The sequence below is a fragment of the Homarus americanus genome, unplaced genomic scaffold (genome assembly GCF_018991925.1).
Source record: "Homarus americanus isolate GMGI-L3 unplaced genomic scaffold, GMGI_Hamer_2.0 scaffold32929, whole genome shotgun sequence".
Classification (NCBI taxonomy): Eukaryota; Metazoa; Arthropoda; class Malacostraca; order Decapoda; family Nephropidae; genus Homarus; species Homarus americanus.
In genome coordinates this window covers 15,177,801-15,199,898 of record NW_024737097.1, presented here as the reverse complement: position 1 = coordinate 15,199,898, position 22,098 = coordinate 15,177,801, and the positions used below count along the sequence as shown (strand labels likewise).

The window sequence follows — 22,098 nt, the reverse complement described above, 5'->3', positions numbered from 1 at the left end:
CGCCTGGTTATGTACACACGTCAGGTTATGTATACATGCTAGGTTAAGTACACACGCCTGGTTACGTACACACGCCTAGTTACGTACACACGCCAGGTTGTACACACGCCTGGTTATGTACACATGCCAGTTTATGTATACATCAGTAAGTGTATGTAAACATTACTGTGATGTTCTACCGAAGTAAATACTGTACTCATGTTATAACAGCACAATATACTTCACAGTGTCATGATAAGAGCTAACCTGAAAACCTTAAGGATTCATATTACGCTCAAACGTCCACAAAACCTTCCGAGTCCCCCAGTGGAAACGTCCCCCGTTTTCTCTGTTTCCCCCGCCTTTGTCTATGGGAGCAGACGCTGTATGCTGGGACCTGTTGCCATCCATTCCTTTGTAATCAATTTAATTTTGCTTTCGATAGCTGAGTCAGAGCATTGTTAGTGAAGATAATAGTAGAGAATGAAAATGAGTTCATAGTCTCAATTTCAACGTCAGAGGGTACCGTAAATTAATTCATTGGAATAGGAGTAGCTGGACTCCCTGGTCTGGTTTGAGTGAGGGCACGCGGGCATTTTAACCGTTAGTAAGTGCCCGTCCCTTCATCCATACAGGTATGCCATTCCACGCTGTGTTGTAATTTGCCCTTCTTTAAGTGATTTGACCCAATTGATAGTTGATTGTGCAAGTGTTACAGTAACGTAGTTGATACGCTCTGAGTAAAGTCATATTTACGTCTTTAACGTCCCCTGAAACGTGTTGTTGTTGTCACCGGTTAGTAAGTGCCCGTCCCTTCATCCATACAGGTCCCTAACGCAGCCTAGGCCGTGTCTGTAGGGTGGATGTTGTATCCACTATGTCTGGGGACATGTCCGAGGTCCAGTAGGATCAGTTACCTTCGTGAGACCCGGCCGTCAGACACTTCAGACCACCTATAGCCCCCATAGCTGGCTCGTCTGGCCCTAACGCTCGGTCCACGAGGTGACCCCGGACCACCAAGCCACACACCACTACCAGCCCCCATCGTCTACCTCAGTAGGGCTATATTTGTGTGGTGGAATTAACCCACTGGGATCTCCAGAGTTCGTCAGATAGTACTCCATGGTGGCTGGACCCCATGGCTGTTGCTTGAGTATCACTCCTGACGACTGAGTGTTGTAGTGGCAGTTGCCTAGTATTTATGGTGCTAAGTGACTATCATAGTTGTGCTATTGAGTATGTCCACCCAGTAGGGTTGGAAGTGTATTGAATATGTCCACCCAGTAATGGTGTGAGTATGTTGAGCCTGAGGGCCTAGTAATAGATTTCGTCTGTTAGTACAAACCAATTTTTTCTTCTAATTTCATATTCATGTTTAAATAAACTTTGTATTTGTATAATTGTGTATATTATTTACCTACAGTATTTACCGTTATTTCTTCCCTATTGCTTGATACTATCATTACACCTACCCACGAGCCTCCTATCGTCACGCTACCAATGGTGATATATAACAGTAAAAGGAATGGCAGTAGCAGCCCTCATAAATGGTGGCACTCATACTGCCTCCAGGTACTCCAGACATCACAACCTCCTCCATTATACTCCAGACATACTCCACTAACACTCCCAGTAGGGTATAGAAGCATTACAACACTGACCGCTCCAGTAGGTGGCCATAGAGACGTTCTGGGTGCCGGCGTTGACCTCACACACAGTAAGACCGCACCAGTCCCACCTGTAGGCGTCCAGTCCCCGGTACAGGTACGTGCCCTGTGGAGGAGAGGCACCAGTAGCATCAGCACCAGTAGCACCAATAGCAACACCAGCAGTAAGAGAAAGAGGAGGGAGGTTAATATTTGTCAACAAGGAGGGAAAAAGGAAGGAAGTTTGAGGATTTTCGACCCCATGGCCATAAGTCACCGTAACCTAGCTCTCGATGCTGCACACAAGAGGAACGAGAATGTCAGGAACAGGGAGTATGGGGAGAGAATTCAGAATGTTGATCAGGGCAGCTTCACTCCTCTGGTGTTCACAACCCCTGGTGGGATGGGACCAAGTGCAAGGTGTTTCTATGAAAGACTGGCCGAGGTGTTATCCGGACAGAAGCAGCAACCCAGAAATTACGTTACAGCCTGCTTGAGATGTCGACTGTCCTTCTCTCTGCTTAGGTCTGCATTGCTTTGCCTCAGGGAAACGAGATCTTCGGCCCCAAAGCAGACAACAGTCGCAGATATTGATTTTGAGGCAACAGTCACTGAATGCCGCATAGATCTGCAGCTTTGCTAACTCAACACAGCTAGGATAGCTACTTTTGTATTAGGATAGTTAATTTTAAGGTAATAAAATGGCGGCGAAGGTGTGGCTATTGGGGGAGGCTGGAGGCCAGGGAAAAAAGTAGTGATAGTAGTGTGACAAGTATGGTATAGCTGCAGGGGTGTGGCACTGACCTTGTAGTGTATGATGGACCAGTCGAGGACGCCCACCAACACGCCGGGGTCGATGATGTGGTCCAAGGAGAGGTTCTTCCCGGCGCCCCAGAGAACCGGAAAGAGATACGTCTCCTCCTCCAGCGGCCGCAGGATACACTCCCTCTTCTTGGTATCTGAGGGAGGAGACACCTTCAGGGAGACACAACACACTCAGAGGAACACAACACACTCAGAGGGACACAACACACTCAGAGGGACACAACACACTCAGAGAGACACAACACACTCAGAGAGACACAACACACTCAGAGAGACACAACACACTCAGAGGAACACAACACACTCAGAGGAACACAACACACTCAGAGGAACACAACACACTCACCTATCTTAGAGATGTGGACTTCAACCATCTGTTTCGTAGTCCAGTCCAGGATGCGTTTCACTAGGGCATACTTGGAGTAAGTGTCCATAGATATCTTATTCCCAGGTCCATCATACACCGTCTCCGTATACACCACTGAGGGCGAGAGGCAGGTGTGTGTACAGGTGTGTATGAGAGAAATTGATTCCAGGTATTTGATAGATTACGGGTGTAGTTTTTTCAAGACAGGTGGGTGTACAAGTGTGTGTGTGTGTATACGGGAGAAATTACAGGTGTGTCTTTTTACGACTCGGGTATATATGTGCTATAGTGCGTTTTTTCTCAGCTGAGAAAAACGCACTATAGTAACTACAGGTGTATGAGAAAATAGATTACAGGTGTGTTTTCCAAGATTCAAATGGACGTAAGAGTAACTACAGGTGTAAGAGGGAATAACAGGTGTGTGAGGTAGGGGGTACTCACCTAGACTATCAATAACGTCATCACTTGGCCCCTGAGCTGCCTGGACCACTTCTGACTTGATGGTGAACTGCTGTGGCATCCGAGGCTGTGGCGGAGGATCAGCTGTAACACATCACAGCAGCTGTTAAGTGGCTGTAACACATTATAACCCTTTAAGTTTACGGGGTAAAAGTATAAAGTAATAATAATAATAATAATAATAATAATTCACTTACAAAAAAGACATAGCCACTGTCTATAAGTAACTTTACACAGCTCGGTACTTACGATGGTCGGGTATTGGGTCGCAGTACTGTGTCTCCCCAGCCGCCACCGCCATCAACAACACCACCGCCACCGACGATACTTTCCCAGCCATCCCAGTAATTATCATCACTCAGGCACTAAACCAATAGCTAGATAAATTTAATAATTATTCTGTAAAATCGTCATGAAAGTTTCACACTCACTGTAAACAGTTACCTTCAGTCAGTTAACACTACGTTCACCTCACTGACATACAGTAGTATACAGAGACAGAGTGATCACCAGCTGCTGTGTGTGTGTGTGTGTGGCGGGAGGCAATTACATTACTGATAATCAAAAAACACAATTCTGATTAATATTATCTATGTTACCGCCTCCCGCCACCGTCACCGCTATTACCCTCCCTCCCTAACATCCTCCACTTAGCCTCTTTCTCCCCCCATCCCTCCCATATGACATTATATCACATCTCCAGGTTAATCTATATCGTTTTAACTTTTTAACTTCCTCAGAGGTAATTTAGATGATTTCAGGTTCCTCGAAGTAATATACACGTCACTTTAAGTTCCTCAGCACCTCTAAAGTATATACAAGATATGACTATCGAAATATCAGTCGAAAATAATACCTGTAAACCTTTACCCCCAGTTATAGTTTTGACCCCTTGACACCACCCAGTGACCCCAGGCCAGTTCATGATCTTATATTGAAGTCAGAGGAAGGATTGTTGACGCCATATATTCATGTGCTTACATTATAAACATTGGTATTCATTTAAAAACAATTATTACAGACTTACATAATAGGCAAGAAAGGAAATACACTACGCTACCTCGCTACGGTACATCATTGTGTCCAACTTAATAATATCAATTTAATTATTTAACAATATTTGATTTCTATACAACAGTTAACTTATAAACATTCTCTTTGTGTAGTTAGTTAACTCATATGATGATGTTTGAGGGAATATATGAGTTAATATGTAAAAATAACTTGACGTCATGTTTGGTGATGCGGCTCCTCTGTGTGTGTGTGTGTGACAGCAAGAATCATGTTTAGTGTTGACGTATGCGGTTAAATAATAGATAAATATATAAATACCTACAGGGGTTTTTAGTAAATTCGTCATTCAACAAATGACAGAATGAACTAACCAAATCTAACCTAACGTAACCAAACCTAACCTCATTACTCCCCCATATAGTATTAAGGTAGTTAATCTTTAGGTGAATTAAGCTGTGGTATAGTTTCTTGTCGTGATATGATTCTAATAAGCTCTTTTTTCCAAATAGCTGAGTGGTCAGTTTAAAAAAAAAGTGACAGAATCTTTAGCTTAGTTCAGGTTACCCTCCTCGCCACTCGTTTTCTCTAATAATCTGTAAGACGCCAGCCGCCCATACGCCCCATACAAACACCAACGTACGCTCATTCACCCTCTCGCCATTCACTTATGTGGTTTAGTATTTATATAATACTTGTCTCGCCCAAATTATACCGATCAATATTTAGTTTATCCGTTCTCATGTTTTCCTTCCATAGCAACACACACACACACACACACTTCCTTCTCTTCTATCTCCTCTTCTAAATTATTCACTGTTTTTCAGTGTTTCGTCTCTCCCTGTCCTCTCCACACCTAGACCTTGACAAACCCTCTGTTGTCTACGAGATAATTAACGTTTTATTTCCAATTATCTTTTTTTATTTATTATTTTTTAGTTCATCTCCATTATCTGGTGTTTATCTTCTCCTTCCTGCAGTATGTTATTATTAACCTCTCTCTCTCACACACACACACACACACACACATATATATATATATATATATATATATATATATATATATATATATATATATATATATATATATATATATATATATATATATATATATATATATATATATATATATATATATATATATATATATATATATATATATATATATATATATATATATATATATATATATATATATATATATATATATATATATATATATATACCTGTATTTATACTGAAGACTCAGCACCCCAGCTTAGTTCCCCTAAAGATTAACCACCTTGACGCTATTTGGGAGGATGAGGTTAGGTTAGGTTGTTAAGTTAGGTTAGGTTAGGTTAGGTTAGGTTGTTAGGTTAATCTTTAGGTGAAATAAGCTGGGGTGGAGATTCTGCAGGTCATCCGTTAAGATAATAAGTCCGTTGGTTATTTATAAGCAGCAGTTGTTGGTCTTAAGACACCTGACTCAAGAGGTATTTCTGTAAGCCTGAACACGCGCGCGCGCACATACACACACACACATTCGATAAAATCGTCATACAAATCACATTGGTTCATTGTGTACATAGACACACACACACACATACACAATGGTAAATACTATTCAACCAAGACTATCTAACGAAAACTGTCAAAACCGGAACTGCCTTAAAAGTTTATGAATATATGACTAAGACCCTATCCACCCACACCCACACCCACACAGCTGCTGCACCAGTGTATAAAGAGCAACGTAAACAGCAAGGGATTAATGAGTTGCTGTACAAAAGTTAGTTAACTAAAAACACCTGATGCTGTGACTTTCATGTTTCTAATCAGTCATACTGCGTATAAGAATCATAAAGTTTCATTTATAGTGTCTCTATATCTTAATTGTCGTTTATAACACAGTCTTAAGGCCTCGGTTTGAATATATTTTAAAATTTCCGACATTGGAGCATTTTAGGGCAGGTGGCAGCACTCACTAGGGTGCGTATATAAGTATGACCTCAGCGCCGCTACTTGTGTGTTGATACATTCTCTTATAATCAGCCTTGTGTGGTAATAACACCATCATTCTACTTTACAATTATCACCATTGTTGCTAGAGAAGACGTGATATAGCTGGTTGGGTGTTAAGTCCTTCAGTGATTAATTTTAGTGAAATATTTTATTGGAGGGGTGCAGCAAAATGACGTCATTATAAATTGTGTTGGTCTTTTAGAGGTGACGTCATAGACAACTTTCTCATTGTCCGAATACTTTACACAACTAATATGGATTTTTTTTTCTCAGGCGAAAACTTTCTATCAAAATTTAAAATTCTCGAATACATGGAGTGAAAAGAGAATCACGTTTTTAAAGGCATTCTGACACACTACTTGATTATGTTCCCATATGGAAGTGACTGGTATATTCATTATAAACAAAGCACCATTAATAAAATAATATCTCATAATTATAGTATCATTGTAATAAATCTGGTTACATTTTCATTAGGATTTAGTATTTTATTATGAGCTTCAATTAGATTTCAAAATATATGAAACTGTAAATAATGTTATAACGTCTTTCTCGGGCTATCCTTCGTTAAACCGACTAACTATTTACCATTATTTATATACCTGCACTGTGTAAGTACATACAAAACAAATGTAAACTTGTATGAAGATTTTAATAAATAATTAACCGTTTACTGACCCATCCATCTATATATTTCCCTATTTCTAATTATATAAACACAACCATCGAAGTCGTGGTCGCGGTAACAAGTTGAGACAAAGTAAACAGACCGGGTGTGACGTCATCGCCCTGCACATGGTATGAGGGGCTGGAGGTCTCTTGCGTCTCTCAGTCGTGTTCTCTCAACCATCCAGATCCTACACGTACGCAAAATGCCCTTCTACGCTGTTGCCAGGGGCCATAAACCAGGGATATACGAGTCGTGGTGAGCATTAATTATAATATACAGTGATAATTAGAACCTTTCTCATGACCGGGGGTGAAGGACGTGTGTGGTATTTAGGTTATAACTTTCTTAAACTGATCCATTCTAAGTTATCATTGGTTAAATCTACTCACTTTTCCATTATTACTTGTATAACTAAACTGTCAATGATGAACCACTGTGAACGTGTATGATAATTTACTGAATAAATGTCTATAGAAGTTGCCCGAGATATTTTAAAATGTATTTCTTTGTTTATCTATATGAAAAGCTTTTGGGGTTTACTGAGATGTTAATTTAATTTTGTGGTGTTGTCAATATATAATGTTAAGTATACATCTTGTAGTTAGTGATAGTGGTGCCTCACGCCCACACCTGCTGGGTCGTGTGAGTGTATGTCAGTGAAAGTGGTTAATTTTAGACACAGTTCATTGACCTCAGCAACTAACTCTTAACCACAATGTTTATGATGTTTATTGTTCTTATGTAAGACAGTTTTAACTAGGATGTTGAAATGTTAGTTAGTTAGGATGTTGGCATGTTGGTTAGCTAAGATGTTGAAATGTTAGTTGGTTAGGATGTTGAAATGTTAGTTAGCTAGGATGTTGAAATGTTAGTTAGCTAGGATGTTGAAATGTTAGTTAGCTAGGATGTTGAAATGTTAGTTAGCTAGGATGTTGAAATGTTAGTTAGCTAGGATGTTGAAATGTTAGTTAGCTAGGATGTTGAAATGTTAGTTAGCTAGGATGTTGAAATGTTAGTTAGCTAGGATGTTGAAATGTTAGTTGGTTAGGATGTTGAAATGTTAGTTGGTTAGGATGTTGAAATGTTAGTTGGTTAGGATGTTGAAATGTTAGTTGGTTAGGATGTTGAAATGTTAGTTGGTTAGGATGTTGAAATGTTAGTTAGCTAGGATGTTGGCATGTTAGTTGGCTAAGATGTTGAAATGTTAGTTAGCTAGGATGTTGGCATGTTAGTTAGCTAAGATGTTGAAATGTTAGTTAGCTAGGATGTTGGCATGTTGGTTAGCTAGAATGTTGAAATGTTAGTTATTTAGCCAGGATGTTGAATGTTAGTTATTTAGCTAGGATGTTGAAATAAGTCTTGGTCTATGTAAAAATTTGTAATACAGTATTGTACTAAACGTGCCAAAAGAGCTGCCACTCTAACTCCTCCAGGTAACATAAAGGTGTTTAATCATAAGGTGATATAAGCTGTGGCTAATCTTCAGGTGAAATAATTCTAAACTATGTTCCTTTTGTACTAATGAACCACTGAGCATTGCCAAACTTAAGTACAGGAAACCATGTGTGTGTGTGTTATGGTTAGTTTAGGTGTATTGTAAATTTAGTACTTGGTGGTTATTTATCCATGGATCTTTACGTTTGCAATTTGTCCAGCATCATGTTGAATGTTTGAGACTAATGACCTGTTACTTTTAGACAGGTTAGGTTTGCAATTGCATGAATTCAGTAATCTAATCAATGCATCATCAGCCTCGATGAACCAGAATGATGCCAGACACAGCGGAAGTATGTAAAAAAAACATGACTGGACAAATATCCACTGCCAGTTTACAAATAAACTGGCAGTGCTCCTGTGGAATTGCCAACCTTGTATCAGGTGCCGCTCAGCCACTAGTTTTGGGGGGGGGGGTGGGGGATTTCATTTATAGATCCTTTGTTATTTAAACATACCTGTACTGCATGTGCTATTAAAGTAAAGTTCAAACATCCCGTGTCAGGTGTGTCGGAACTGCAAAAATACACATTTGAATTTTCTAAGGAAATGGCAAGAGATCTAACGCCTGGCAAAATGACAAAAAAAATCGTTGACTTAAGTTCAGTGATTCATTCTTGCTAAACAGATATAGCTGCCTGTAGTTCAGTGATGGTTTTTGTTAGCTTGCCAAAGGTCACGACCTACTCGCTGTTTCCCAAGTAACATCAAGACATTATCTCACAGCTCTTACACTGGGTCAAGTAACCAAATACTGTACTGTACAGTACTGTATCATAATTTATGCAAATAAGATCTCAAATCAGCTTGTTTAGTAGTGCATCTGTTATAAGTTTTACCCAGAAAAACAAATAAAGGTCTTGGAATTATGGTTGTTTTATGTAATTATGTAGAAATGCCTGTATTCCACATTGTTAATACTGGTAATACTGTATTTATTTATTTTTTTAATGGAAATCTTGTGAGGATAATATGACTAGGAATTTACCTTTGTGTTACTAGGTGGGAAGCAAGCAGGCCCCAGTCTCCATGTGTTGTATACTGTACACGTTCAGGCAAGTTAAACAAACCAACACCGGCCTCTCTGATCTTAGCAGCTGCAGACCACTGAGTCTTGCCAAAATTTGGTCTATTCCTGCCACAGTCAGAATTAAGTGATGGTTTGCTTCCCGGAACAAACATACAGTACCAGTAATTTTTTCCCAACTTCCTCACCGGACTGACGAGTCTTGATTACAATTTCTTCACTGCTGTAGGGTAAAAAAATTTTACATATAATAATACAGTACAGTAATAATAAGGATCACATAAGATTAGTCATCCCATTTATTTCAAATGCTAACCTAACCTCACTTAAAAACCCCAGTTAACGATAAAATTAAATTAGAAAGAAATTTGTAAAGACTTTTAAAATTATGGAAGCTATCATAAAAAATGTCCAGAACAACTGTCCAGATATTGTTAATGAATATTGATCCTTATTAAAAGCTTCAGGCTGGTTAAGCTTGGGGGAGGGGGGTGAATCACCAGATGAGCACCTGTGAGTCGGCCGAGGTTTACCATACAGACTATAATCAAGTTCCTATATTTCTTAAGAATTCTCTAATATATAGTTCATTTATTTACATTCCTGTATTATATTTTCAGGCCAGAATGTCAAAAACAAATTAATGGTTTTCACTGCGCTCGCTACAAGAAGTTCTCAACCAAGGACGAAGCGGAGGAATTTGTGCAGGAAAATGCTGCCTCAAATCCTGTGGTAGATCGTCGTGAGAAACCGGCAACTGAGAGAGAGAATAAGGGGAGCGAAAAAGAGAAGGCATCTGAGCCTAGTCGTAAGTACAGTGTAGTACCTACAATAGTTAACAATAAAGTTGTTCCTTGTTATACACATTGTTCTACATACAATAAACATTTACTGCAACCATTTACAATATTTACCATAAGTAGAAAAGGGTAAATAGTATATCTTTAATTATTACAGTTACACAGAAACCTTTCTTAACACCCTGTTCAGGAGTATTGTATATGTATGAACCATGTTTTTTATATAATTAATGTACTGTATTGTAAAGCTTTATTTTTTTGTCTTGATAATTGTAGTAAGTTTTTAGTGTGGTAATGTACTGTGTATGGGATTTTCACAGCAAGCTTTTAAGAATTATGCCTTGTCGGTATATTGTATGTACAGTGCAGTTCTTGGTATATATATATATGTTTGTTCATGGTACTTGAACTGCTCATAAATCTAATTTTGTTTTTTTTAGAATGATAATGAGGGGCATGGTGTATAGAGTTAATTGATATTGTAGTTGATAAATAATACTCTACACTTAAGCATTCTCAGTTCATGCATGTTAAGAACTGGATTTTACCCTGCATTTATCTTAGGGCCAGCAGGCATGTTTGTGTCAATCTACCACGGTATAGTTCATAGTTTGACCATTTTCAGTTAAATATTTACAGGAGTAGTTTTCATGTTACAATACTTCACAACAGGTACAGTAAGTGTGCTATATGTTTGTGTGGTGAGTGTAGACAGTGAAGGAGTTACACCATTACTGTCTAGGTAATTTTGTTAAAGCTCTGACGGGGGGTTTCATAATATCTCCAAATGTTTTGCTTATTGAACCCTATAGTAACCCCCCCCTCCCCCACACTCCTTGTACTTGGATGTAAAGACTGTACTTAATGGTATATTAATCCCCACACTCCTTGTACTTGCATGTAAAGACTGTACTCAATGGTATAGTAATCCTCACACTCCTTGTACTTGCATGTAAAGACTGTACTCAATGGTATAGTAATCCTCACAACTCCTTGTACTTGCATGTAAAGACTGTACTCAATGGTATAGTAATCCTCACACTCCTTGTACTTGCATGTAAAGACTGTACTCAATGGTATAGTAATCCTCACACTCCTTGTACTTGCATGTAAAGACTGTACTCAATGGCATAGTAATCCTCACACTCCTTGTACTTGCACCTTCGATCTGCAAAGCAAAATCACAGTAATGTAATGTATTTTGGAAGTGAGTTGTCCTACCCTCATGTCACTATTTGATACATAACTAACATCTGCAGCAGTTCCTAGTAAGGTATTGGACATTTACTAGATTATAGTTAGCACCTTCACTTTGGGGACGCCACTCTAGAAGATTTTACTCACCACAGCAGGAAAACTCATGCACGGGGAGAAGTTATTTTGTGTAAATTATTTTTTATTTTAAATTTTTCTACATAATGAAGCAAGCCGTCTCCCCATTATGGATGAGATGAACGAAATTCTGTAGCACGAGACCGCTATTCCCACTGAAACTCATTGCACTGCATATAACTAGAGATGTGTTCTTACGGAAATATTTTTCAGCCAAAAGACATAATAAAATAGTTAAAAATAAAATTTAACATTTGTGGTCAAAAGTTAAAAATTTCGTATGGACGTTTCCATAATCTGAATGCAAGTACTGTAGTACAGAAATTTGTGTTTCACCTCGGTCTCCAGTCTCTCCGTAACAGCCAAGACTCGTACTAACTCCCAGCTCTCAGATACACTTAACTTGCCTTTCTACAAAACCTGTAACCATAAGAATCTTCGGTAACACCTTCATGTTGTAGCAGCTAGTACAGTAGTGTTGATGCTTATTTAACATCTGTGGCGCTGTATCCTGGTACAGTATATAAGTACTGTACCATTTTGTAGTTTCTGACTTGCAGTAAGGTTTTTGTAAATACATTTATAATTTCTTTCAGGGAATTCATGCAACAGTAATTCAGTAACTTTTTTTTTAGGAAGATTTTCCTACTGCCTCAGTCTGAACTGTTGCACTCATATGTGGTCAAATTGATCTCCAGATAATTACATCCACCTTTGCTTACTAACTAAACATTCCTAATTCATGAATACTGTAATATTTAAATCAAAACATTGCATGTACAGTTTATTAAATCTTTATACAATAATCTGTTTCTTACTTGACATCACTCATGTGGTTAAAAAATAATTTCACAGGCCAGTTGGATCCAGCCCTCAACGAGATGAAGAACAAAATGAAGAGATTACAGAAAGAATTGTCAGTGCTGAGGTCAGAGTTTGACGATTATGTGGCCACCACATGTGGTGTTCACCCAAAGTTCTCTCGGAAAAACAGCTCACTTAAACCTTCCTTCGCAGCTGACAAGAGGAAGCGAGATGATTCTTCTGATTCAGACGAAGACTCCAACGGACCATCTGTTGTCAAGAAGCTCAACACAGGCGACTCTGGCGGAAGTGACAAGACAAAATTCTCCACCGATTCTGACGGATTCCTCATAGTTTACACTGACGGGGCGTGTGAATTCAACGGGAGAAATGGAGCCAAAGCTGGTGTTGGTGTGTACTTTGGAAAAGATCATCCACTGTAAGTTTACCTGTTGCTGTGCTTGTGATGTACAGTAGTTAATTATTGTCTTATTGCTACACCAACGATAATTTGCAGACTGATTAATCCACATCTTGTGTGTCAATGGTCAGTGTTACATATTAGGAGTCAAAGATCAAATGAAACTTTCTTAAATTGTTCTTTTCCATCAAATATGTTTTCAGCTAATACTTCCATTATCTAGTGTGTGTTGCTCTTCTTTCCTCCTTGTTGTGTGCCGATTGAGGGAACACTCATTCTCTCCACAGGATTGTTTTATGGCTTCCTCATTCATGTGGGATTCTTGTATAACCATCAATCCATCTGTCTCTACCTCTAGTTAATCCTGACAGCATAACTCAGCAGACAGACTGATATTTAGTATGGTTCCTCTCTCTTAAAACTTACTGTGTCTTTTAGAGATATCCCTCGGTGTTTACAAGGTAGTGGTCACCGGTCCTGGGATTTTTCCTTGTAACAACAGCACCATATTTAATTTCATGGTTGAAGAAGATATGGTCAACAGTGAAACCTCGACCTAATGGACTACCCTTTCCCCATAGTTTGTTAAATGGAGGGTTCACTCTAATATATGGTTGGTGAACCAACATGAAGATTACAGAAACACACCCTACCAGTCCACAACACATTTATACACATACCTTACCACAACACATTCATAGATGTATGTACAGTATTTAATTAAAACCAATTAATTTCAGCAATGTAAGTGAACCAGTAAAGGGAAGAGCAACCAACAACACAGCTGAGATTCAGGCTGCCTCCTTTGCCCTGGAGTTGGCAAAAGCTTCAGGTTAGCTGTGTTGGATCAACCTTTTAAGATTTCTTTGATGATATGAAGATTAGCCACCACAGCATATTTCACCAGATGATTGAATACCCTGAACATAACCTAACCTTTTCACTTCCAAGCAAATTTTATCATAATGTAGTACAGTATATCAAAATAAAAAAAGGTTTTGTTGATGAAAACATTGGATATATCAGTCTTCATATTGAGTTTTATCTTGTGTTCACTTTAATTTACTAAGGTCCTCTTGTTTTGCTTTAATTAACAGGATTCAGCAAAGTGTCAATTCACACAGACTCTCAGTTCATGATTAACTGTATGACCTCCTGGCTCAAGAACTGGAAGAAAAAGAACTGGGTGAAGAGTGATGGAGAACCAGTCAAGAACAAGGAAGACCTAATAGCTCTGGATGCAGCCTCTGAGGATTTGGCTGTCAAGTGGGTAAGTCCTAGAAGATTAAGAGGTTTAAACCACTAATATTGTCGTGACTAGTAATGATAGATGATCAGTTATACTTCTACAGACGAATAGTATTGCACAGTACCTCAATGGTTTAAAATACAGGACTTGAAGTAATGTATAGTATATTTGTAAAAATCCCCAATTATTTTGCTGTAAAACTGGTATGTAATTGCAGGTGCACGTGAAGGGTCATGCAGGCCATGAGGGTAATGAGATCGCCGACAAGCTGGCGAGACAGGGTGCCAAGCTGTACAAGGCCGACCCTGATGCTTGAGTTGCACACACACACTGTACTGTACTGGCTTTAAAGACTTTGTGATTGTACAGTGTTGGCAAGTCGGGAAAATTGAACCAGTGATGTGTCCGTGTGTTGACTGCTGGACAGAATTTTTTTGTTTTGTAAAGTTCTTTTGTGAGAAGAAAGAACAGATTCTGTATGAAAGCTTCTTTTACAAGGTAGAACACATTTATAATCTTTTAGTACAATGAATAATATTTTTAGGCTACTGTACAATATGTTTATGAACAACAGAATCTCTCACAATATCTGGACTACATTGGATATTTAGTTTCTGTAGACATGTCTCTCATTAACTTCACCTATTTGGTACCATAAGTTTTTTTTTTCTCCATATTTTCACAAAAGTTTGGATGGGCAAATTTTTTCAAAGGAAATATATTTATGAAGTTTTGTATTTAACCTGTTATTGGTTGTTTTAAAGTCTGTTTTCATTAGTTATTTTGTGTTAATAGTCTTACATTTAAATACTGTACTGTACTATGTCACTGTCCTGCAGAAAGATTACAGTATATCACTAACTTTGGTATTATTGGTCAGGGCAGACTAAGCTATACTATGGGTAACTTTTTTTTTTTTTTTAATCAATTCTATTTTCGTTGATTTCATTTTAATATTCATACATATAACTCGGTGTCGTCGTCCTTCATAACGCTGGGAATAATTGGCCAGATAAACTACTGACTGTTTCATTTGCCATTGTTAACTTTTGATACATTTGTTTTATAATCTGAACATAATAACTCTTCATTCTTGGTGTGAACTCTCAGGATATTGCCTAGTTTCATATTGCTACAGAATTAAGAATAAATTATACTAAAATCTCTGAGGTTGTTGACTTAATTTCATCCAAATATTTTAGTTGGTTGGTTGTGTTTAAGGGTGTTGGACGTAAGGTTTGGCCAAGTGGTATAATGAGGATTTAGATGGCGAGTCATGAAGCAAGAACAGAGTTAATTTCACACAAACTCCACCTCATTTCCACCATTTAAAAGCTAACTAGCCATTTAGCCAGTCAATTGTTACAACCTTCATTATCTAGTACTGGAAAAGAAAACTTTAATCCTGAACCCATTTTCAAAATCAAAGAAAAGAATATTCCTTCAGCCAACTTGACTTATCTCCAGACCTTAGTATACATGTTGCAATGAAAACTGTACTTAAAAAGCCTAGAGTCCTGAGAGGTTGCAAGAGACTTTGCAGCATGGAGAGCTGCCATCAGGTAATCACAGCTAACCAGCACAGAAAATGGCTGTTAAATGATTATTATATATATATATGGTAATAGTTAAACTGTATATAAGCAATGTTAACTTATTAGGTTTAAGAACCTTGAAGGTACACCTGTATAAGATACCACCCACAATACTGCACCAGTGTTTAAACAAGAAGATATACTTTTAGAGGAAGTTAAACATCACAATCCAAATAAAGTGATGTAAGTTACACAGCATACAAACTAGTTCAGTTTATGTACTTAAGAAATAGTAGTGGTGATTGAGGCTGCAGTCAGGCATGGTGCAATGTACAGGCAGCCAACTGTGGTGACTCCATATAGGTGTGGTGGCTGAGACATAATAAACACACTGAGAAGTTATGGGCCAATCAAGAAAGACAAAGTAACAACACAGACTGTACTGCACTGTATATCCTTCCTGATTATAGAGAACATTAAAAAATGTGTATACGCACAATGGACAAATTTTACCATAATTGATCATATGCTGATGGCTAACTCACTGGTCTGGACTCTTAACTGCAGCCAGATGGGTTGAGAACATTACTATCCAGAATGTGAACTCTTGAATTTCTCCCATTAAGTACAGGATTTTGGCTAAAAACTCGAGTCTTTCCATCCCACTAAATCAAAGGAGAATGTGTAAAAGATGTTGATTTATAATTACGTATACCAACAATATATATAGGATTACAAAGGCTTCATTAAGTTTAATATTTTAGATGCTATATAGTGTAACATTAGTACATTATCAAAACTTATACTAAAATTCAAGTCATTTCATATCAACATCTTCAGTACTTGGGTCGAAGGTTCCGTCATCAAGGGGCTGTGTTTCCATCTTGCGTTTCTTGGGAGGAATGTACGAACCGTGGCCCCCAGCTCTCTCTGACTCCTCAATAGTGTAAGGTTCCATCTCTAAGGCTTTTAGTCGTCTCTTGTGAACTTTAGTTCTAAAGTGACCTTTGAGAGCTTCTGAATTAACGAAGTAACGCCTGTCAAGGATACATTTCAATATTAAAGGCTGAGATACTGACTGACTTAAAACATGGAACATCATGTGGTCAGAAATATGGAGAAAGAGCCTGCAAACTCTATATAACTACTGTACTGTAAAAGGCAAAGTCGTGTAAAATTACTGTATAGAAAATGGGAAATTTATCAAAGAACTAAAACTTTTTATTCAAATTAATTCCACTTATAGTATTTGTGAAAATATAAACTTCAGTAATATCAAGATAATTTTTTTTCTATATGCTTAAAAAATACAAATTGAAAAAGAAAAATCCACATAACGTTTAAAGTTACAATTAATAAATCCACTCCGTTGCCTAATATTATTTAGTAAAATTCATGCACGTCTCTCACCGCTCCATCATAATGTATAATGAAGTATATAATCCAAGAACAGACACACAGATAAACACATCTTACTAGTGCTTCAAAAGTACTCACTTCCCTCATTTTTTGAAGAACAAAATTTATGCAACATTATACAGTACAGTACAGTATACCATATTTAAAGCAAGGGATTAAACTGAAATCCCATTTTATGGCTAAAGGAAAGATTCAAGTTATATACCAGCAAGACCCTCTTTGTTAGAGCACCTGCTAGCAGAGCCTGTCTTCTCCAGTGGGCTGACTGCATTCTGAGACAAGAACTCCCCCCTTAACAGACCAGTTCTCAGGCAGCTCACCAGGTGAATTAGTAGTTAGCAGGGAAAGAACCTTTATAACAATCCAGGAAAGGAACCTGAGGATACTCGCTTCAGGAGTTAGTACAATGACCACTCCACCAGAACTTAATAATCATTTGTACTGTATTAATTTTCCAAATAATCAAATCTATCTCTCCCAAAACAATAATGAAGAACTTAATTAATAATGCCAAAAACAAGAGCACCAGAAGCACTATGGATGATACAACTGGTTCACTGGACACCCATTATAGTCACAGGAGTCAACCAGCTGGGTAAGAGAGGCAGTCAGTGCTGTTCCTTAAGTAGAGGAAATTTTATGAGGTCATTTGACAAATAACTAATAATTCCTAACAAAGATTAACCACAGTTTAGAGGAGTTGAATATTTATTATCCCTTAAATAGCAGTCATCATGAAGTGAAAGTTAGCTGTAGGGACGGTAGCCATCATCAGCGAAAATTCCATTTCTGTGTTCTGTTATTGTGCATACAGTGAAGTAATGGAATCCTAAATGGTTACTGTATCATGAGTCGAGAGGAACGCCGCTACTTACGCACAGTGAAGACAGTAGTGCTGTCCTGACCCTGGCTTATCATCATCTATCTCCTGGTGTAGTAACTTGGCTGCATTATCATCTTGAAGGTCATCATCAATCTAGGGCAGACAAGAGTTCACACAATTAATAACATTTCTAGTTTACTCACACTGTGCAAATCCTTTAATTTTCCTAGAATAAGTAATAAGGCAGACAAAAAATAATAATTCCTTAGAAATAAAATAGTTAAACCTCAATTTACAATGGGGTTACATTACTCAAAACCCTATTGTAAATCGCAATACCCTGCATCATAAATCGAGTTCATTATAACATGGGGTTCAATGGGATACATTCCTAGCTAGTCCAACACACACCTAAAAAAATTCCTTAACCTTGTCACTCTCTTTAAGGAAATTGTAATGTAATTTTCCTTGATACTACACTGGCTTCACAATCTTTGCCTCTAAACAAACACCAGTGAAAGTAATTTGCACGAACATATGAATGAAAATTTATACAAGTGGGCATTAAGATATACTATAGAGGAACATTTACAGTATACGTATTAAAACATAAAAGGGGCTATTTTCACCATCATGACTATCAGCAGCCAATGAGCATCAAGGAGTTACAAGTACTTAAAATTTCATTATTTCAGCCAATCAGCAGCAAGTACCGACATTCCTCATCTAGGCCGGCAATTTATTCACTGTCTCCAGCTTCTCCTCCATGGATGTGTGCAACAACTGTTATTATAATATTCATTTTTAGACATTATTAAATTAATGCAAAGTTCCATCATTGGTGCAATAAACATTTTTGTGAAGCGTGGCAGTCTTAAAATGCAACCTGTGGCCAGTGCTATTAATCCGTTCCTGGCATGAGACATAGAGGAATGGTGATTTTTACCGGAATATGAACATCATTTGAAACGAAAGGATTAATAAAACGAATCTTAAACTTATAAACCTCTATTAAGTCACTCCTTGACCGCCTACTGGGTAACTGCAGGCGTTCTAGTCTCTCTGGGTAACTGAGGTCCTGGGGTACATAGAAACTTATACAATTAACCCTGAAACACTAGATGGGCTTAAATCACATAATAACTAAACACTACTCATATTAATAGTTCATTAAGGTGACGAAAGACCTTCCTCACCTGGTCCATGTCTTTAGTTCGACGTTTAGTCCTCCACCTCTTCTTCAGGTGAGTGTCGCCCCTGTGATGCCTCTTCCTCCTCTGTGGGCCGCCCATGGTGTACTGTTCACCGCCTCACAACTCCCAAGTGTGAGAGTGATTGATGAATTGATGAACTATAACTCACCACCAGACCTTCACCTCAACACGCTGCTCTTGTTTTGGTTCACAAGGAAGTTACAGTATATCCAGGTTGTGAAGTGGAGAAACACTCACCCATAACATTATTTGAAAATTATAAAGCTAATCCTATTGATAATTATATTAATTATAATATAAACACAACGATAATAATTATTATAATGACAATAATAGTGACAATAATTAGAAAAAATAATATAGTTCAATCCAGATTATGTAGTGGACAATAACGGGGCCGCGCATCTGCTAACAAATATTTAACTAAATAAATCTAAGAAAACTTAACAATAATTCTAAAAAAGACAAATGATAACAATGATAATAATATAAATCAACATTAATGACTAATTATATTAATATACTCCTATACAGTTGTGAAATGAATGACAGGTATTCCACACAACATTTGTTTTATTCAAATTTATTATTTATCGATAGAATAATAAAACCTTTCACTATTAATGTACATCTATATTTATTTATCTATCTATCCAGGTCGGCGAGGACGTGTTGTCAGTGTGAGGGCAGGACACACACTGCTGGGGGAGATGTTGTCAGTGTGAGGGCAGGACACACTGCTGGGGGAGATGTTGTCTGTGTGAGGGCAGGACACACTGCTGGGGGAGATGTTGTCAGTGTGAGGGCAGGACACACTGCTGGGGGAGATGTTGTTGGGGAGATGTTGTCAGTGTGAGGCAGGACACACTGCTGGGGGGGAGATGTTGTCAGTGTGAGGGCAGGACACACTGCTGGGGGGAGATGTTGTCAGTGTGAGGGCAGGACACACTGCTGGGGAGATGTTGTCAGTGTGAGGGCAGGACACACTGCTGGGGGAGATGTTGTGGGTGTGAGGGCAGGACACACTGTTGGGGGGAGATGTTGTCAGTGTGAGGGCAGGACACACTGCTGGGGGAGACTGTTGTCAGTGTGAGGGCAGGACACACTGCTGGGGATGTTGTCAGTGGAGGGCAGGACACACTGCTGGGGAGATGGTGTCAGTGTGAGGGCAGGACACGCTGGGGGAGATGTTGTCAGTGTGAGGGCAGGACACACTGCTGGGGGAGATGTTGTCAGTGTGGAGGCAGGACACACACTGCTGGGGAGATGTTGTCAGTGTGAGGGCAGGACACACACTGCTGGGGGAGATGTTGTCAGTGTGAGGGCAGGACACACACTGCTGGGGAAGATGTTGTCAGTGTGAGGATGTTGTTGCAGTCACTGCTGTGTGCAGTGTGAGGCAGGACACACACTGCTGGGGGAGATGTTTGTCAGTGTGAGGGCAGGACACACTGCTGGGAGATGTTGTCAGTGTGAGGGCAGGACACACACTGCTGGGGGAGATGTTGTCAGTGTGAGGGCAGGACACACTGCTGGGGGAGATGTTGTCTGTGTGAGGGCAGGAGGGGCAGGACACACTGCTGGGGGAGATGTTGTCAGTGTGAGGGCAGGACACACACTGCTGGGGGGGAGATGTTGGTGAGGACACACTGCTGGGAAGAGATACAGTGCTGGGAATGAGTGTGCAGGACACACACTGTGTGAGGGCAGGACACACTTGCTGGGGGAGATGTTGTCAGTGTGAGGGCAGGACACACTGCTGGGGGAGATGTTGTCAGTGTGAGGGCAGGACACACACTGCTGGGGGAGATGTTGTCAGTGTGAGGGCAGGACACACTGCTGGGGGAGATGTTGTCTGTGTGAGGGCAGGACACACACTGCTGGGGGAGATGTTGTCAGTGTGAGGGCAGGACACACACTGCAGTGCCGGGGCCGTGAAGACATCCCTCAGCTGACCCGCCCCGCGCTGCCTTCCTCAACACACGCACACACACACGCACACACACACACACACACTGAATTGATTTTGTGTGTGTGTGTGTGTGTGTATGTGTGTGTGTGAGACAGATAGACATATAAATAGATAGACATTATGATAAATACATAAAAACGGAAGGGTAGACTGACCTATAGCTAGATAGATAGATAGATAGATAGATAGGCATGCAGGTAACAACACTCGCCACCTGTACTGTGCTAAGATATCCTTGCTTCACCCCTCCGTCCTCCCAGGTGTGAGTTGGTACCTAGTGTTACTCTTGGGGAAGTGACGGTGGTCGAGTACAGTGCCTGCCTTATACAACGAAGGGAGGGAATAAAATAAATGATTATAAGACGATAGAAAAGCAAAAATTAAGAAAATTGAAAATAATAAATGGAAGATAAACGAAGAGGGAAAATATTAAAGAGAAGACATAAAATAAAATAATTGAAAGGAGAAATAATATTTAAAACAAATAAAATAAACCTGAAAAACGTAAAGAGGGAAAAATAAAGAAGAAAATAGAGAAACAACAAAATAATTAAATAAAAATCACAAACACATAAACTAAACGTATAAATAGAGAAAGGACACAATAAAGAAAACAAGAAACAAAGTGCCGGTGGTCTCTCAGCTCTGCCCCGCGACCTCTATCATCGATCGCCAGCCAATTTTTATAACCCAGGCGGCGACCTCTATCATCGATCGCCAGTCCAATTTTTATAACCCTAGAGAACGCTGAGTACAGGTAGACAGATACTAGAGAACGCTGAGTACAGGTAGACAGATACTAGAGAACGCTTATTCTATTTTACTACTTACATTTCTACTCCCACACCTTTATATACTAAAGAACGCTGAGTATAGACTACTAGCTAGTACAGGTTACTAAGTTTTACTTGAGTACAGGTAGACAGATACTTGAGTACAGGTAGACAGATACTGCTGAGTACAGGTAGACAGATACTATGAGTGTAGACAGATTAAAGAACGCTACAGGTGGCATGATGGTGTTTTTTAATGTAAGTCTTGGTATGT

The 22,098-nt window shown here is 39.0% G+C and overlaps 2 protein-coding genes across 3 annotated transcripts; one reads left to right on the top strand and one right to left on the bottom strand.

Annotated features, from left to right (window-relative positions):
* The first annotated feature begins 7,059 nt into the window (after window positions 1-7,059).
* LOC121873231 (ribonuclease H1-like) lies at window positions 7,060-15,254 on the top strand. 2 transcript variants are annotated; one of them, XM_042376609.1, is made up of 6 exons: window positions 7,060-7,216; window positions 10,103-10,290; window positions 12,632-12,857; window positions 13,580-13,671; window positions 13,937-14,109; window positions 14,306-15,254. In XM_042376609.1, exons 1-6 carry the CDS (start codon window positions 7,092-7,094, stop codon window positions 14,402-14,404), a joined length of 903 nt encoding a protein of 300 aa, XP_042232543.1. In that variant the 5' UTR covers window positions 7,060-7,091; the 3' UTR covers window positions 14,405-15,254. The 2 variants fall into 2 exon arrangements, with proteins under 2 accessions (XP_042232543.1, XP_042232542.1); XM_042376608.1 differs by having other exon boundaries at window positions 12,470-12,857.
* A 1,115-nt stretch (window positions 15,255-16,369) lies between these two features.
* LOC121873232 (zinc finger protein 593 homolog) lies at window positions 16,370-19,289 on the bottom strand. Its single transcript, XM_042376610.1, has 3 exons — window positions 19,062-19,289; window positions 17,918-18,018; window positions 16,370-16,660 (listed from the first exon to the last, which is right to left on the bottom strand). Exons 1-3 carry the CDS (start codon window positions 19,155-19,157, stop codon window positions 16,441-16,443), a joined length of 417 nt encoding a protein of 138 aa, XP_042232544.1. The 5' UTR covers window positions 19,158-19,289; the 3' UTR covers window positions 16,370-16,440.
* Between the last annotated feature and the right edge of the window lie 2,809 nt (window positions 19,290-22,098).